The sequence below is a fragment of the Amblyomma maculatum genome, chromosome 1 (genome assembly GCF_055883805.1).
Source record: "Amblyomma maculatum isolate TAMU_Amacu chromosome 1, ASM5588380v1, whole genome shotgun sequence".
In the NCBI taxonomy this organism is placed as follows: domain Eukaryota; kingdom Metazoa; phylum Arthropoda; class Arachnida; order Ixodida; family Ixodidae; genus Amblyomma; species Amblyomma maculatum.
The window spans coordinates 432,838,046-432,857,574 of NC_139344.1; the positions used below are offsets into that span (position 1 = coordinate 432,838,046).

The window sequence follows — 19,529 nt, forward strand, 5'->3', positions numbered from 1 at the left end:
CGGCATATGATAGAAAATACAATTATTTTCAACAAATGTTTCAATCCTGGTTATAATTTGCTGAAACGAAGTCGTTAGCATTACATGAATGCGCTGTTATCACCATTCTCATTGTTTTCCCAAAATATTATGCCCTTCGTGTTTAAGGAAAAACGCTGCAACTTGGATACATAGGGTCATTAACGTAGCTTTTCATATTCATTCATGTATTCGTATCCGTCATTGATTTACCTATTAAAAATGCAAAAATGATATGCCACTGCCCCATCAATAAGCTTGAAATAAAAGGCGTTAAATTGATTTCACAACCCTGCGCCATTTAGCACAGGTTCCGAGAAGAACAGGATTATACAGAAGGTGTCATAATGGACGCGTACAATGGCGAAGAACATGAGGTGCTCTTCGACAGTGAGGTCGTCAATGAGGATGTTGTACTGCGCGCAGTAGCCGAGGCTGTCGCGAGCGTCCCGAGTACACGTCCTGACGTCGTAGCCGCCCACCAGCACCACACCTGACGAGCAGTCCACGAAGCCTGAAAAACGAAAACGATGAAGGAAATGCCACATTTTGTGCAGCAGGCAGAAACCATATATATATATATTAAAAGCCACATGCAGCCTTGTGCCGTTTTTGGATCAGATGACTATCGCACCGTAATAATGCAATGGAAAATATCTCATCATCTACTACGCCAGCAAAGTATTCTCAACCAGGGGGTTTGGCACACACGCACAGAGAAAATATTTTCGGGAAACCAAGATACCAATTCTTCTTCGTCTCTGCTCAAAAGAACTAAAACAGCAGAGCTTAACAAGCTTAAGTAGCTCCGGAAAACTTGTATTGAGTATTGTTGGGTTTACATTGCTGACGCGCTGAAGGAACAGCCCCGAGAAGAGAACAATTTTTTCGCTATCATGAACTAGCATTACCTACGTGCTTTCAGGAATGATGCAGTTTTTAAAAACCTCGAATACACAGGAAAAAAGAAAAGCGTTTAAGAAAATATTCTGCAGCGGTTCCAACCGAAAATAATTTTCTTCATAATTCATTCTCGATATACCTAGTGTTGTTTTTAACTGTTCACAGATAGTTATTTGGAAGCCTGCGAGAGATAAGTCGGCGTGATAGGTGCAGATGATTGTACAGCAAAGTGGTCATGACTTGCGTGATAGACTTTAGTGAGGAAACACATGATGAATTCAACAAGTTTTTCACTTTCCATTTCAAGGCCAACGTGATATAAACGTTAAGTGCAGTTTTGGAATTTTCCGCATCGACAATCAATTTCCAAATATTTGAGGTCAAAATTATAAAATTTGAACTCGTAAAGTTGGATTCTCGCAACGCGCATTTTTAAAATGGAGTCGCTATTCGTAGTAGTGTCGCGGAAATTGCGATATCTGTCTCTACGGCATTATATGCAAAACCTTGCGTGGAAAATTTCCTTGGGCTAGTTGTGTGATTTGCATGAAAAACCAGACAAAAAGACGAACAGAAAGAAATTGAAGCAGACAGGAAGGAACCTCTTTCCTGCCGCTTTTTTTGTTTTCCTTGGTGCTTTTTTTTGCTTGTTAATTACTTGAATGACTTTCGTATTAGCTGCATTGATAATGCAGAAAATGCTATTATAATAATGTACTCGCCTGGCCGCCAACATTCCGAGCTAAAAATGCCGATTTTTGACGTTAAATACATAGATCTGTATTGTAGTAAAGAAAATTAAAAAGGGACCTCAACGTTTATGTTGAGGGTCTTCAATCCGTTAATTTAATGTAGTCCGTTACTGAATATAACTAAAAGCTGATTAGTTATTTTCATAATGATTTATTTTTTGACCTCTATCACGTACGTAATGTCTGTCGGGCTGTATCATTCACTTGCACAGACCGCACCTGTGTATCCCGAGTAGGGTTTAAGTAACTATCTGTAAACAGTAAAAGGGGCACCCGGTATGTTCCGTATGTGAGCATGTCTTTCGAAAATCACAGAACGGTTTGCACAGTGCGCTGCAGATGTATTTGTCTCAAATTCTTTATCTCTGCTTCCATATTCTAAGACAATGTCCAGATTTTAAACCTTGCGTTTGGCGCATGATGGCCTTAGTTCCCTAAGTGCCATAAAACACAACACACAACACAACAATAATCTAGGACAGGAAACGTTTTCTTAGAGGAATATTGAAGGCATTAGAAGCCCAGGGCCGGCTTGCACGATAAAGTCCGAGCTAAGTCCAGACTTAAATGGTGTCTTTAGAAAGACCAAGCTTATTTAAGACGGCTCGTGTTCCGAACGTCGAACGCCTCGGGTTCATGTTCACCAGAGTGGCTTCCTAGAACGGCCTCAGCAACCACTTGGGGCATTTTTCCTCGTAACACAATCTTAAGCCGCAAAAAGCAATGGCACGGATTTTACACAAGGCAAAATTGACGGAATGTGTACATCTTACAGCAGGGACAGTGCCAGCGCATCCCTGTATTTCCCTAATTTCTCTACTTAGACAACTGCCGTCCTTGTGTCTTAACCAAGACAGCACTAGAGTCGTAATCATACACGCGACTTATTCAAGACAGGAATGAAGCCCAGTCTTGACTCCAGTCTTAAGCGTCCATGCTAGTGGCCTATTCTTTAGACTCTAGTTAAGTCTGGACTTAGCTAAGGCAGTCTTAAGATTGTTTTGTGCAAGCGGGCCCAGGTGTCCCGCTGCCCTATTTTAATCGTAGGTTTCAGCTTCACGTGGTAACACAGGCTATCACCTTCAAGCGAAACTGATACTTTTCATATGCTTCAGTTCTTGCATTGGATTTAAAAGATCACTCTCCCGGATGCCGCATTTAAATAGTTGGAAAGAGGTCTCCGAGATAAGAATAATGACTGGTTGCTCTATGCCTCACCAGTAATCATATTGAGCAATGTCGTCTTCCCAGCCCCGTTGTGGCCAAGCAGCACGGTGATCTGGTTCTCGAATACTCGCAAGCTGACGTTCTGAACGGCAACCACACCATCGTAATCCTGCAGCAGCAAGTCAGTATCCATTTAAAAACAGGACCCACCGTAGGTTTCACCTAATGCACTGCAATGGTTTCAGCCCTGATATTGGAAATTAAAGTCCTCTTGTCCGCAGTATTGCTGATGAGGAGAGTGTAATAATATACTCTTTTGAAGTGCTGGCCCTATCCCGGTCGCGTGTGAGAGAAGCGCCTGTAGTTGCCAGTCGTGGGGTTGCCAGTCGTCTGGAACCTTGTACAGCGTCTGCTTAGAGGGCGTTGTGAAACTGCTATTTTGGACCATCCCCTATATACGTTTGCTGTTGCGGTCAGTTGTTTGCAGTAGAAAGTTTGTTAACAGCGCCCTGACATTGGTTTCATTCGTGCTTTGAATACTCACTGCCTACGGTCATTTCTGGTCACTTACAGTAAAGAAAAACCTGATCACCAGGTCTGATAGCCAGACAAGCACACGCGAGCACACGCGTAATGGAAGGTTTTTGCTAGCCATATCTTTTTAGCGCAATTTCTTTCGTGCAGATGCGACGGCTGCTCTGCAAAGCAATAAAAAATGTTCAAAATGCATGCTGTAAAAAATCGCAGTTTGTGCAAGTTATCCTGGGAATGAGACTTCTTCATGTGACTTGATGATGTCATCAATTTTCTACCAAGTCGTCCTGGTCACGTGACTGACGCGGCTTGGTGACGTGATTACTTTTTTCAAGTTGTCCTCGCTATATGATGGTAATGTGATTTGAAGTAATCGCCATTTTATTAAAGTCATCCTAGTCATGCGACTTTGTCATTATTCCAATATTTCTACAGCGAAGCCACGTGATAAGACTTCGTCGTGACACTATTTATATCGGGCCTTTTGGTAGTTATCGTTGTCAGCAGACTGTCACATGAATTAGTGATGTGATCAATAACTAACTAGGGCACAGTACCCCGCTATTTATTAGAGGTAATTGTTTTGACCAACTCATCGTTTTGAGCTCACCGCTGTGCTAAATGATTGCCTTCAAACTGTCAGATTGCCTCGTACCTGACTCGATACATGCGCAGCAAGCCGCGACGCGGGCGAAATGGTTGCTGATACGAGAGGAGTGCTCCAGCTTGCTTTGGACTTGGCGTATAAATGTAGGCTGCAATACAAGCCCCTCTTCGTTTTCGACTGCCCTTTATCTGGCCCGTGACATCCGTGGGGGTCGTGTGGCGTACAACCCACGATACCGCGTATGGGTGTGAACCCGTATCCGTCAAAAAAAGTTGTCATAAAATATGCTCAATTGCTGTTTCGAACCATATAAAGTGTTCCCCCGTGTTGGCAACGTTGATTATAAAGTCGATCCTCATGAAACTGTTGCCGTCGATTATCGGCGACCACGCACTGACATTGAGCCTGGGATGAGACTTAAATTGTGACTTCGAGATTTTTATGGCAGTCATGACGCTGAATTTTAAACCGCTCTCGTCTTGTCTCATCTTACTAGGCTTTCATTTCTGCTCTTCCTCATTCTGCAACCTATGCCTCACAGTTATACTTTGTCTTTCTACGTTTTGCTTTAATTTTGCTTCTCTCTTTGTAAATAATCTCGCATTGGGACGATGCAACGTACCTGGCTCGAGGTACTTGCGGGCTAAGCTCTGCCGAGTGCGAAGTGGTCGCCTGAGGAGTGGTCGAGAAATTCTGGGCTTGATGATTGTATTCCTGTCGCCTACAGCTTCCAAAGTGCGCTCATCGGTTCGGTGTCCTACGCTACGACGCACTTCCATTCTTAAGAAACAACACCAATTGTGAAGTGCACAGAAAGGCCGTTAAGCCAGCATTGCGAGAAATGCGAGCAGGGCGCAATATATGTTCCACTTCCCTATCCGGAATGAAATAGCGGGCTGTAAAAGTCTCAGCCTTTTTGATGGTGCCTACAACAAAACTCTCTCGCATATTATACTGCACATTATGTGTAGGGATATTTTATTGTCATGGTCTTATTTCTGTTTTCAGATTCGGGGATAAAGTTTGAGCCGCATATCCCATTTGTTTATAGACGAGCAATATTGTTTTTCTTGGAAACATTCATTATTTCGAGTTTTCTCGGGTTACATTTACAAGCTGTTATAGTTTATCTGATGTATTCTTTATCGGAGGGTAAGAATCATGACCGTGTTTCAGGCTATTAAGCGGTAAAAAGAGTTCTCGAGAAAGTATTGTGAAATTGCACGTTGCTTTGATGTTTGATAAAGCATTCATCATAGAGTGTTTAGATCTGGAACGCCCAGCATTTTCTTTATAGAATCTCATCATTAAAATACTAAATAATAAATCATGCTAAACATACTAAATCCTCTGCATGCCCAAAGTTTGGATTTCTATTATATCAGATTTTTTCAGCGTTTTCAGGTATCTGAGCTGAGAAAACATTCTCTCGGCATATAAGCTCCCATTAGTTGGGCGCCACAATGTCAACACAGCATTTGCTATACCGGCATAGTGGGCAGGTGCATAGAGTCAATAGTCCATGGCCTTAACACCTTCATTAGGGGGGGGCTTGCTACCAGCAAGTACTGATTAAAGTCCTCGCGAACCGTGTCTACGTTGTCGGTCCCAGAAATAAAGAGAGATCGCGAACCGTATCTACGTTGTCGATCTCAGAAATAACGAGAGGTCGTTAGTCTCAGTCGTTAGTATGGCAGAGAGGTCGTTAGTAACGATGAGTAGTTTCGGGACCGAATACTTCAAAAAATCGTAGAAACATTTCATTAAAGCCTTATGCTCGGAGTTAAAAAAATCGCCTTTACATGACAGCAAATATCTAATTGCATGACAAAAAAAAAAAGTAGGTTCCAGCCACTTCTGTCCAATCTTCTTGGATATACCTTTGCGCTTCAGCCTCAGTTTTGAAACAAGCTACCTTTGACCAGCATCAACAAGAGGAAACCAGACAACACTTGTAAATAGTCCTCGTTATAATTTTAGTAAAGGATGAAGAGACAACCGCTATTAGTTATATTACATGCATTTGATCCTCACTTGTACAAATCCTGCAAAATAATCTGTTAAGCAGACAACTGGTGGTGCTTTAGTGGAGCGATTTAGTCTCGCTTTTTGCTTTACAACATAACCGCATGAACCATGGAACTTCTATTTATATGAAATTTATGGAATTTATATTTAGAATTTAGCAAATATTTGCCATTCTTGGCGTCACATATAACTGGAAATGAATAAAGAAAACCTTTCCTCTATCAAAGTAGCTTTTACCTTTTTAATAAAAGTTGATTATTTGAAACGAAAAATAAACGAAATTAAGTTATATCAAAACGTTTAGCCAAACTTGCCGGAATAGAGCATAATGACAGCGAAATACGAGTGGTACTAGCGAACGAGCGCAAAAGCCATGTAAGGTAAAGTACATAACGCGCGATGTCTGTGGTTAAGACGGCCTTCCGCTCCAGCTGAAAACACTGTGGCGAAAATTCATGCTAAGCTCACTTCTCCTGAAAAACTAATAAGACCAAAAGCCTTGAGAGTAAGTAACTAACGCCGAATGAAAGCACGCTGTCTAAAGAATGCCTATTCGCCTTTCACACTACTTCAGATAGAAAATCACCGTTAGATGTATTAAAGTGATTAAAACGGCCTTTTATGGCCAGATGTTTTACCATTGAAAGAAACGAGGACAGCCATGATGTTTCGTTCCAGAAAGATCACAACATTTAAGAAGGTGAGACGCATGCAATCAATTCGGTAATAGCAACTTAAGAAAAGGTCAAAAATGCTGGGATAGTTGAAATCAATCTTTTTTGTCATCTATTTAAGAAGCGTCGCCCGCTTGTCGGCAGTATGAAGCTTGTTTCATCGTAGATGGATTTTGTACATGTTTATTGGAAAGTGTTATTAATGAGTATGCGGGATATTGTTTTCAACTCATATAATAATATACACATAGTTTTTTGGAACGAGTCAAGCTGGGAGAAAGACATGCAGCAAGCACGTTTACCCATTATTTATTCATATGACCTTCATCTGACCGTTCCCTTCCTGTACAAAACCTTAGAACTACAACCCGAAGAGTATTTTAATGAGAGATTCAGATTGCCGACTCAGGCGTCCATGAACGACGCACCTTGCTAGTGTTGACGAGTTCGATGGCAACGAGCTGGTCTCTTGGCTCCGGTTCGTAGCTCTGAAGATCTACGGGGGCCTTCTGAGGGGCACGGATAAATGTCATGCCTGGGATCCAGTATTTCATCTGATATAAACAATAAAAGAAAATATACGAACATAAGCACATCTCACATTCGCCGGCATCTGCGAGAATATATATACATACCCAGCACCTCCACCACTTGTGAGGCAGAAGAACGCACCAGCAAATTCACCTTTTTACTTCAGGTAGGCCGAAGCAGCAGCTACCGACTAGCCACAGCTTAGCAACACTTCGTCTTCTTCGCACGACCCGATGACCGATGATGATTACGCTGAGATGAAGATGAAGGTCACTCACAGTGCTTACAATATACATATCATCATCATCATCAGCCTGACTATACCCACTGCAGGGGCGAAGGCCTCTCCCATATTTCTTATAATATGTATATATATATATATATATATATTAGTGACGCATACAATCCTGTGCGATTAATTCCACTAATCGGCGCCATAATCACCAAAACCAGCTGTACCTACTGCCGTACAATGAACAGATACATCTGTTTGCTACTGAGCGCTATAAACCAATATTGTGCCTTTGATAGGGTGCTTCGAGGCACTGCAGTTTTTTCCACTGGTACTTCTGTAGCATTGGCCTAGAGCTCGAACAGCTATTGTGCGCACATTAGCACGAACAGTATACGTTTGGTTGTAGTTTTGGGGATATAACGTCCCAAAGCGACTCTGGCCATGACTGAGGCCATGTTGAAAGGCTCCGAAAATTTCGATATTTTTTTATTGTTTAATGTGCACATCGCAAAGCAGACGGTTGTTTTGCCTTTCACCTCCATCAGAACAGCATAGTGCTAATAGTCTAACGGCTCCTTCTTACGACTGTCTGCATGTTACTATTAGATCATAAATTTGTTCTTTGGGTCAAATGTGACTGATTAAACAGAGGAAGAAAAAACAACCATGTACTCGTTGACGGGATTCACACCAATGACCTCTGTATTCTGATTACAATATTCTACCAACTGACCTATGGCGATTACTGTTCAACCTTCGGCAAAAAAGAACGAAATTTTAGAATTTTACATTCTTCAGCACCAAACACTGGTTTCCTCGCCGCGGTTGCCCAATGGTTAAGATGCCTGACTACTGTGCCGGAGTAATAGGGTTCGAACCTGACCGGCTGAGTATCCGCGTCGATGGAGGCGAAAAGGAGAGCCGTCCGTGTGCTATGCGATGTCAGGGCGCGTTAAGTCACCCCAGGTGGCAGAAATTATTCCGTTCAACTCCAATAGAACAACTCTATCTCTCTCTCCGTTTTCACTTTCATCTTCCTTCATTCATTTATGGTGCGCTTCAGGTGTCCACAAGACAAGTGTGACCGACACTACTCCTATCTTTTCTTGACATCCCATAATTATTTACAAATTCACTACTGCTATCCTTCGCACTAGTGGTTGTAAGCTCAATTCAGAGTACGCCATATTGAGCCCGCCGTTGGCAATATTTTGTCGTTGCAGAATTTATGCTCGCACACCGAGAGAGGTTTAGCTTACGAAGAGAACAGATACGAGTGACGCCAGGGAAATTTATCCACACGGCGCAGGAGGAGAGGTCTAAGCGCTGACGTCGATATATTATTGCATGCGTGCAGCTTCGAAACTCAAAACGTCTTTCGTTGAACATTTCCTGTGGCAGTATTCGATAACGTTCTTTATTTTATATATTCCAATTTGTTTTGTAATATGAAAAGCAGGATGATAATTATTTACTCTGGGTTAATAAACTCTTTTAAAGCGAATCCTTTACTAGCTCCATTACGCAAACAAACGAGCCTGCGGCGTGTGCATGATCTACCTGAGAACGATTCCTGGTTTCCACAGAAATGTGCGTGACAGAAACTGCGCCTTTCCCTTCCCGTGAATCTATGATATGCAACTTCACACTTGCTGGAAAGGTGGGACTGCGCCTTTCCTTTGTGTAATCTAATAGTAAATAGATCTGCAATGAACGTCCGCCAATGAAAGGAAATTTTCACTGTGCTGCATGAGCTCCGGCCTTGCTAGTAAAAAGCTTTACATGAGGAACACATTATACCTTGTGCTGCAGCAACGCTCTGGCTTTCGCATTCCTAAAAACTTCCCTTGACCTATGCATAAAACCATGGCGATAACTATTTCCTCAGGATGATTAAATCTTTTTGCGCAAAGGAGAAGTGATTTTTGTTCTTTTACTGGGGGGAGGGGGGTGGGGGGGTTGATTGTGTCAAGCGCAGGTATTAGCTGGACACAAACATATTTATTTATTTATTTATTTATTTATTTATTTATTTATTTATTTATTTATTTATTTATTTATTTATTTATTTATTTATTTATTTATTTATTTATTTATTTATTTATTTATTTATTAGTACCTCACAGGCCCCGAAGAGCATTGGGTGAGGGGGGCAAATCGGTACAAGAATATCGTACAAGAACGCGGTACAAGTCAAATACAAGAAAGGAACACGAAATTTATACAAAACCGAGTTAAAATAACATCAGACACTAGACACGAAAAACAACGTTAAGAACAAATGAAACTGTTGCACATTTCGAACATCACTATGGCAATAGATGTATACATAGATGTTTTTTAAACTCACCAGGATCAATGAAAGAGATTATGTTGTCAGGAAGATCATTCCAGAGTTTTATTGCTCTAGGTAATGCAGAGGAATTAAACGACAGGGTCTTCCCATATATCCGGTTGAAGCTGAGTTGATTGTGTAAGCGTTGTGAAGAGCGGAAAGGTGATGCCAGAGGTAACAACGAAGGACGGGTGTGAACATATTTATGGAATAAACACAGAAATGAAATGGAGCGACGAATTTCAAGTATCTGTATGTCATTAAGGTTTTTAAGCTGGGATACACTTGCGAGGGGACTATAATTGCTAAAAATGTACCGGGCAGCTCTGCTTTGAATGAACTCGAGCATATCTATGAGATATTTCTGATGGGGAGACCATATAGGTGAGATAAATTCCAGCGGTGGGCGAACAAATGTAAAATATGCAAGTTTTCGAACGGAGCTAGGTGAGTTTCGAAGGTTCCGGCGTATGAAACCCAATGTCCTCGACGCTTTGTTGCAGACTGCAGAAATATGAGAAGACCATGAAAGAATTGGTGTGAACTGAATTCCAAGGTATTTGTACGACGTAACCCTTGATAGAGAGGTATTATTTATAGAGTATATGAAGATAGAAACAACATGCTTGCGGCTAAAAGTCATTGATTTACATTTATTAGGGTAAAGAATCATTTGCCAGTTTTGACACCAATCGACAATAGTGTCAAGGTCATTTTGAAGGGTCAGGTGGTCAGTCTCAGAAGCGATCTTACGGTAAACAACACAGTCGTCTGCGAAAAGGCGTAAACGGGATGAAATGTTAGTGGGAAGGTCGTTAATGTAGATTAGAAAAAGTAAGGGTCCAAGTACGATTCCCTGTGGTACGCCTGAGGTTACGTCACATAGGGATGAGGAAGAGCCGTTGACAACTTTGAATTGCTGACGTAATGAGAGAAAGTTTCGAAGCCAAGATAATGTGAGGGAATCAAGGGAAAGGGTAGATAATTTTGTAAAAAGCCGGCCATGTGCAACTCTGTCAAATAATAAATGGTTCACAGGAAGGAAAAGGCGCATTATCTAGCTGTCACACTTGTTTCTGTGGACACCTGTACCGCGCCGTACGGAAAGGGAGGAAGGTGGGAGTGAAGATGGAAAGAGAGAAAGAGGAGCTGTAGTGAAGGGCCTCGGAGTAATTTCGACCACCTGGGGATCTTTAACGTGCGCTGACATCGCAAAGCACAATGACGCCTCTTCGTTTCGTCTCCATCGAAAAGCAGCCTCCGAGGTCGGGATCGAACCCGGGTGCTCCGACATAGTAGTCGGGCGTCTTACCACTGCACCACCCTGACGGAGCCCGAACATACTAGGGAGTTTTAGAATAGGGGGACCCTATCGGTTAGGGGGATAGGGTAATAGCGGGGCGCGAGTGCGCATGCGCAGAACCCAAGCGGGTTTTGGGTTTTTGGGTCAGCGGATGACGGTCACCCTATCTCGGCGAAATAGCGTGGACCCTATCGCCGGATAGGGTCGGGGAAAATGGCGGCGTCCGGCCAAGCGGCGGCCGCTCGCCTCGGCACACATTCGTCGTTACCGCTCCGTGGTGTCACGCGTTCAAGGCAAACGAAAGGCCAACGAAGCTTGTGCTATGTCTCATGATGCCCGCACCACCAAATATAAGCGATAAAACGCCCCATATTTCCTCGTTGCTTCCGGATTTACCGAGCCGCTAGGCTTAGCGAGTTCGCCTCGTTTGGTTGCCATGGGGACCAGGCGTCGGAAAGCGCGGAAGGTTCATATGAGGTTTCCCGGCTCAGCTTAGATTGGTAAAGATTGGCCGATTTCGTCTTGTCTGAAGAAAAGAGTTTATATAACTGGTATTTTTAAGGTAGCTTTGTACAATGACAGCAGTTTCTTTTTAATAAAAGAGCATCGGTTGGCTTTTATACATTTCTATGCTTTCACGGTTTACCGTCTCGGCGCTGCAATCGACAAACGCAAGCCCCGCTCCGCTGCGCCGGTAAAACCCTATTCTAAAACTCGCCGGTCGGCTCGAACGTTGCGCCACGACACGCTATTTTCTTGGGGGCCCCAAGCCTTGGGTTCCCCTATTCTAAAACTGTCGATTGTCTGAATTCAGATTTCGTGCCAAACGCCCGTCTGATTGAGCGAGGTGATCAAACAGAGAAGCGAAGAATGGCTAGAGATGTTCTCCACGGGCATAGCTGCTGCGTGATTCTTGATACCATTGAGATCCCTCACAAACGCAGCCTTTTGCAGCGAGTCCTTAATCTTTTTGAAGGGGATATGTCAAACCGCGTTGCAGTATGCACAGATTGATGAGCCTAATCTCATCACCGAACCCACAGCAGCTGCAGTGTGCCACGTGATGCACCCGCTGCATTCAACAAACCCCCTCCCCTTCTCACCCTTGCCAACTGATTTATTATTATTTATAGGAACAGAAAGCCGCGGTAACCGTCTCACTTGTTTTCTGTGGACACCGCCACCGCGCCGTAAGGGAAGGGAGGAAGGTGGGAGTGAAAGTGGAAAGACATGGGCAGAGCTAACGCAGAGGTAAGAGAGGAGGTATAATAATTTGTTCACAGGAAGGGAAAGGTGCAGTATCTGTCACATTTGCCATGTGGACACCTGAACCGCGCCGTAAGGGAAGGGATGAAGGTGGGAGTGAAAGTGGAAAGAGAAAAAGGGGAGCCGTGGTGGAGGGCTACGGAGTAATTTCGGCCACCTGGGGATTTTTAACGTGCGCGTACTGATTCCCTTTTACGAGAGCTGTTGGAACCCAATCGTTGGCCTCCGAACTTTAGTGCAGGTAACGACACAACCAGTTCCTGTTCTGAGCGTAGTCGTTCTACTTAGCATGCTGCTCGGTGTCATCAACATTATATGGCTATGATATATGCTCTCTGATGTTCATTTATTCCTCATCGGTATGCCCAAGGAGTTTGACGTCTGGTATTGGTACGAAACAGATGATACTGGACAAACATTTTCCCTGCCTTGCCAATACATATTGCGCGGGAGAACATAGGGTGGCGCCACAGCTCGGAAGCAGCCGCATGACGAGGTAAGTGGGATAACGCACGTTAAACTGCTGCTATGGCATGCTTTCCAAGGCAGTTCAGTTGCGCGTTAGCATTACATTCATTTATTTATTTATGTGCACCTCCGTCTGGGTCTCTATAAGTTTATTTTGAGGTATGAGACACAGTAATTTGGCAAAAAACCTCTTCACCGAATCAGAGTTATCGTATTTGGCGAGCTTTACTGCTACGACGACACGCACCGGCTGCAGCATTTCTGCTACTATATAAAAAAAATGAACCGCCGGTCCTGCTAAAAATATATTGGTGGAGACCCGATTACAAGTGTCTGTAGTTCATCTCCACAAATTTGGTGACCCGGACGTGATTCGAGCACGCAGCCTTCTCGGGTTACATTTACAAGCTGTTATAGTTTGTTAGGTGTATTCTTTATCGGAGGGCAGCAATCAGGACCCTGTTTCAGGCTTTTAGGCGGGAAAAAAAGAGTTATCGAGAAATTATTCTGAAATTGCACGTTGCTTTGATGTTTGATAAAACATTCATCATAAAACATCCGTCATTCATCATCATTCACTTTACGACGAAGTAGACGACGACAGCCTCAAGTTTGACTGTGGGGATGACATGGATTAATTATTTAGCAAGTGTGAAGACTTGCGTTCCACGCATCAAATTCTTGCGCCCTGACACCGCCATAGGCGCTCTATAGTTAGGGCGGATATTTGTTTCCTCCGCGCACAATAGTTTTTTTACGTATATCTTGCATATATCAGCACATCACAACTCGTATCCAATGCTCTATTTTTCGTTTAATCACATACTCTGTCATTTGAAATTACTACAGTACTGAAGACGCTACCTGACACAGCTCACCATACATACCCCGGCTCGAGGCGGCAGAATCTTCTAGTTCACTTCAGTGAAACTTTCGTGGCAACGCCTTCATTTAGAACAACTTGAGACCTTCTGGCATTCGCATGATTCCTCCTTTCTTTGGGAGGGTACTGCTTCATTAAGAAGCCATCAACTTTTCCATCCTTCCAGCAATAGTATCGTTAGTTTCACAAGTGATAAGTGCAAATTAAAACGCGCGCGCTGTTTCTTCTGCCACTCACTGAACTCTTATCGCCAACTCTATGGATGAAATCTCGCTCGCTGAAATTTCTGCTGCGCACATCATGAGAATCATCACTCGCCGATTTTTCCATTCAAATTTTGATTCTGGTTCTGTGAGCTTATGTTTCGGGTAGTAATGAGAGCTTGCGTCGGGTTCCTTCGCTAACGCCCGGGTGCAGAGCAGCAACGGACCGTATCAACAACTTAATAAACTTCAGCAGTCTCAGTCACGATGCAAGATCAAAACGTGCAAGACTGGCACTCTATATCAACCGAAACTGCAGAAATGGATGCGACTATTAGCTCTTAAACCCCACAAATTCAATCGAGCGTCTGCTTCAGCAGCAGTACGAGGAGTCAAGTGATCCCACTTGCCCCCCTAGGCCAACGCTAGCACCGTTAGCTTCAGTGGTGGCGCTCGCGCCCATACAAGATTCTTTGATATGTTAGGCCAAAATCGTGACGTTCACAAAAAACAGACGTTAAAAATTTTAATTTTGTTCCTGTTACAAGGATCATAATTGTACTGCTAGGTTAGTTTTAGCTGCGTTTGCGACCGTCTCGACAATTTAACACGCAGATTTAGAGTTCCTGTTAATGTACACTGGACCCATGGTGTTTACGAATGGGGCTGAAGACTTACACCTCCACCCACCTGGAAAGGGAACAGAAATGACTTCGAGATACCCGGTCCGATGGGCAGAACGTTGTCCAGATACCAGACTGCGATGACAATGCAGCAGTCGCAGACGAGGCCCACAAATACGATCTCGGCCAGAGTGACGTTGTCGGGAGTTGCGGCGTGGTCGTAGAAGTTGCTCCAGTTCGCCCCGTGGTCCACTTCGAGACGTAGAAATGAACACGTTACCATTAGCAATAGCAGGGTTCTTTTTCACAGACAATGTATTGAAGGGCGGCTCGAGGAAAGCTATTTCCATTCTTTATTACAATTCTTTGTTTTATCCGCATGTAACTTTTGTTGCGAGAAGCAACTGGGAGTTAACTAGTTTTTACTAACCTCTTTCTTTTGAGTACCAAATCGCAACCGGATATTATGCCGCAACAGAATACAGCCTCATAGACAAGTCTTCCTCCTTGGTTTAGGCGAAATAAATTACGAGCTATGGAGAAAATATCCAAATCTATTTGTGCTAGCTGTTTAGGAAGCCGCCAATAAAGATTTATACTTTGAGTATTTGATTAAGCATTCCTTACTTTGTACAGCGCAAACACAGGATGTTCATTACATGGAAAGAAAAAAAGCAAATCAATATTCGCAGGTATTTCCAGGATTTTAGCGGACGCGAACACATGGCCTGAAGTTTATGCTGCGCTTTCTTCGCTGACGATAGGCTCCAAATTAAAAACCACGTTTTGGACAGTAGATTTGACCCTAGATTAAACTCTCAGAAGGAAGGCAGGAAATTTCGAAAGGAACTTTTGTAACTATAAATAGATGCGATTCCTCCTGGCTGTGAAATGCGAAGCACGAAAAAAACCATCATAAAAATGTCTGGTCATCCACTTACATTACCTGTTTGACACATACACTGTGCACAGTAGACTGTGCTGTGTAATTTGGCGCATGTTTCTTTCTAGCTGAAAGCTGTGGAATGGTCTCATGGCATTAAAACCGTGTCATCATCGTCGAAGTACAGAATTTTATTTTTCACTTATTTGGACAAGATGTATGCTAAGAGACTGCAGCACTGGCTCTAGAAACTGAAGGCAGAAGATGCATTGTATGAGAAGATTCCACTAGATTTCTGAATCACGTAAACGTCCAAGAAGCAATTATGTCTCGGCTATTTTGTACCAAGGCGGAAGCGCTGCCAATCTGGTGTAACATATTAAAGAAAGGTAACTAGTCGGGAACCGGGAACGAAAAAAAGAAGAAGGGGAAGAGAATTCAACAAAGAGCGCTACTTGCAGAAAGAACGCTTATCTATCAGACGATGTTTGGCGCCCAAAGCGCGCTGTCTGTCTGTTTTTTCCTTCTTTGTCCCATGTTTTGGGCTGCTTACCTTTACCAGTGTACATAAACGAGCACAGCCATTCTTATACTGTTCTACATAATAAGCTATCTCCTGGAACCTATCAGGAGCTTCGAGGCGAGTGGGACAAAGCAGCGTGTGTAGGTGTATCTATTTGACCTTTTATTATTACAATTAAAATTAAGAAGTCATCACGCAGTACGAGGGTTTAGCAAGTCTAGGCTCCACTGGGAAAGAAGGCTACCAAGCTATTTAATTGCTAAAGCAGAATCCAAGCTTGCGCAATACACTTTGGTCATCTGATTGCTCCCTTCCCTGCCCGAAATTGTCTCGTACCGAACTTCTCGAAGCGCTCCAGGACGCGGAAGCTCCAGTGGAGACTCATGCCGGGGAAGATGGAGGTCCACAACTTGTGCTCGCGCTGTATGTAGTAGTAGCCCAAGCCACCCGCATGCTCTAGCGTCAGGAAAGGCATGACGCAGCTGAAGGTCCAGTAGAGCATAGCTCCGGCAACCGCGTATTGGGCTGCAAAAGGCGTCGAAAATTGTGGTTGGGGGATGGGCGTATTTTTCGTCGCTTTTCTAGAGTGCCCTTGAGAAAGGTACATACCTAAACTGACAGAGAAATAAAAGATTGCGTGCTAAAGTTTCCATACCAGCATGCGCCAAGACAACGAAAATTAGGCGATCTTTTTTGTTCCGTGGGATGTGCTGAAACCGAATATTGGTGGTGGTGCTATATGCGTTAAAACGATGTCAATTTTCAAACGAAGCTCACTGTCATAAAAGGCGTGCACAACATGCCGTTCATGGGAGTCATGCATGCGCAGCACATGATTGTAACAATGCTTCAGTTAAAAATGACCTGCTGATAATTTCACCTTTCTATTGACTACCACCTTTTACATTCGGAGCAGTCACTTCGCTGCTGCCACAAAGTTCGTGCGTAAAACCCCCATCCGTCGTCTTACCGAGTGCTGAGATCGCAGCAGAGCTCTGGATAGATCGCACGATAAATGGCAAAAATGTCTTAAAGTAAAAAACTGAACTAACTAGAAAGGAATCTTCACTTCGATTCTTATATGCACAACAATTATTGCGCTGGGTAGGCACGCCTAACTCAAGCATTTATCTCTACTGGCTTATGGAACTCCTCGTCATGTTACTCCTCGTCCTCGGGATATGATCGTGCCTTTATAATGTAAACTCCCATTCTACCAATCTATGTAAAAACGACACCCCGATGGCTACTTTCTGTATTTTTTGTGTTTGGTGCTCTTTTGCCTGAGACGTCCTTGAGCCATTAAAACCCACCATCATAACTATCTGCAATTTTAACTGTTGAATTCTGGCATGTATCTTCGCATCGAAGAAAACCGAGCGAATGGCCACTATGGTGCGCTGAATAGGGGGGGGGGGGGGGGACAGACGTGTTAGGTAAATCAAGTCTCTCGCCGGTACGGGCCGCGTTTCTGCCGTGAATTGAAATATCTATTAAATATTGCATCACCAAAGCAAACATACATGCTATAAATACTGCAGCTTTATATACTGCCCTTTCCGTGTAAGCTTTAAGATAGTTTGTGAAGAAAATTGTTATTACACAATAAAAACATGTAGGACAACTTGAAGATGACGAGTGCAATAAACCACTCCGCTTAATAACATCCAGTCTACTCTAACTTAAAACAATATTTCAGGAGCCAGAACATTAGGATCTAAAATTGAGCGCAGCTACTGTCGCTCTCCCGGCCACAATAGCAATAACCTTCGATGACGTTAAAACCAATTTTAACCTGGCTTCTGAGGTGGTGAAAGAGCCGAAAGGCCTGACTATAGACAAAGACGAAACATATTAAAGGGGGCAAAGGGGAAGACGCAGATCGCTAGGCAAAGGTTAAAAAAAAAACTGTCTCTTGGGCAAATCGTTCATCATACGCGGGGGCTCCGAAACGGCTTACGTTCCAAGAAGAAAGGCACAGTTGTACTGAGGGGCTGTTTTGTGGGAAGTGTGATGAAATCTGAAGCGAAGTTTAAGAAGGTGTTTTCCAACCCCAGTGGTTAGTCTCCCGCCACCCTCTCCCCCTGTGTAACCACGCTTTTCACGTCACATTTTTCTTTCCAAACCGGCGCGTCCTCGGTATATATATAGCACTTTTAAATTTGCGGATTTCCTAAATGAACAGATTCCTTGTTGTCACAATATCTGAGAGACTTCAGGCTTCGCCGCAACTCTCGGGTTCATAAGATACTACACTAAAGTAACAGGTTTGGTTATGGGGACGTAGTTTTCAATTTAAACGTAACAAGTTTGAACTGAAAGCCGTAAAAATGCGAAGTCTATGAATAGGTATGAACATGAGCACAACTTGCCAAACGTTTTTATGTACATTAATAATGTACATTTATTCTTATTTACCTCTTTACATGAGGCTGGTTTACTATGTGGTGCCACTGCACCAGCACGACATATATTTTAAGTCCCGTAAACAAACGACGGAAGGAGTATTTTTGCAAAGAACAGAAGTTCTAATTTTTGAAATCTAGTTCAAAACAAACAACATAGCGCAAATAAAAGAAGGAGCACGACACTATATATCTGAGATTCTTCGAAACAATTCGGGGCACTTCTGCCTTTAAGGGTACAATGCTACAGTATTCTTAGCTTGTTTTGTGGATCCTGGATCACATACATGCTCTTTGCCAATCGCTAACACCCTAATTCCCTAATTCATGTATTCAATCTTTCGGAACCACTAATTAATATACAGAATTAAGCTGCCACATTATATGAAATACAACATAAGTAGGTATAAACTCCCGATCAAAACTCATATGAAGGTGCCTCCGTATGTTCTATTCCCACCTGCCAACTTGGACAGGCCACTGAGGTCCTGCAGTTCCTACCTGCTCGATAATGCCATGTGTTCAAAGGAGGTCACACAGCCCGCCGAAGAATAGGCGACCAGCCATTTGAACTGCTTAGATGGGCCTAAGTAATGCTCGCGGTCGTGCGTTCATAGCGACACAGCCAGAGTTTCTGGTCAACAGAGCATTTTTACGACGTGAATTAAAAAATCGAGCCCAAAAGGAAGCACTAGCCGCGGCGTCAATGCAAAGAAGATGGCAGAAAAACTCACGGCTTGCAAAGAACATGGAGAGAAGTATAGCGTGCATCTGGCAGGAACTGCAGAAGCACATGAGTATCCAAAAAAGCAGCAGGGGATCGCTGAACTGGATAAACGCCCGACCCTCTTCATTCCTCTTGACGCACACAATGAGCATCATGAGCGTAACGATGATAAGGTGCAGGAAGAAGCCACTCAAGTAGTGGCTCACCCAGTAGACCCAGTCACCCAGGCCCGTCACCCTCAGCATCTCCTTCAGGCCTGCGGACGCAAAGGTAGCCCCGCGCATTTATGTGTTGATATAAAAGGAAAGCGTGCAGATTGTGGAGATTCTAAGCTTCACACCCGGAGCAGTGTTTATCAGTTGTAGGTATATAATTCCTAGGCCTTCGTAGAAAAGAAGTCCTTTGTGCAAATTTAGTAATAAGCGACGATGGTCCGGAACGGCGATATATAAATGATGCCC

The 19,529-nt window shown here is 43.4% G+C and overlaps 1 protein-coding gene across 1 annotated transcript in view; it reads right to left on the minus strand.

Moving 5' to 3' along the window:
- Positions 1–19,324, minus strand: part of LOC146209415 (phospholipid-transporting ATPase ABCA3-like) — a 113,481-nt gene extending 94,157 nt beyond the window's left edge. Inside the window, exons 1-6 of the mRNA XM_084587405.1 lie at positions 19,076–19,324; positions 16,273–16,461; positions 14,598–14,782; positions 7,112–7,237; positions 2,892–3,009; positions 378–532 (exon numbers count right to left, since the gene is read on the minus strand). Coding sequence (XP_084443531.1) covers positions 378–532; positions 2,892–3,009; positions 7,112–7,237; positions 14,598–14,782; positions 16,273–16,461; positions 19,076–19,313 — 1,011 coding nt within the window. The 5' untranslated portion in view covers positions 19,314–19,324. The remainder of the gene's footprint in view (positions 1–377; positions 533–2,891; positions 3,010–7,111; positions 7,238–14,597; positions 14,783–16,272; positions 16,462–19,075) is intronic.
- Positions 19,325–19,529: the final 205 nt, after the last annotated feature.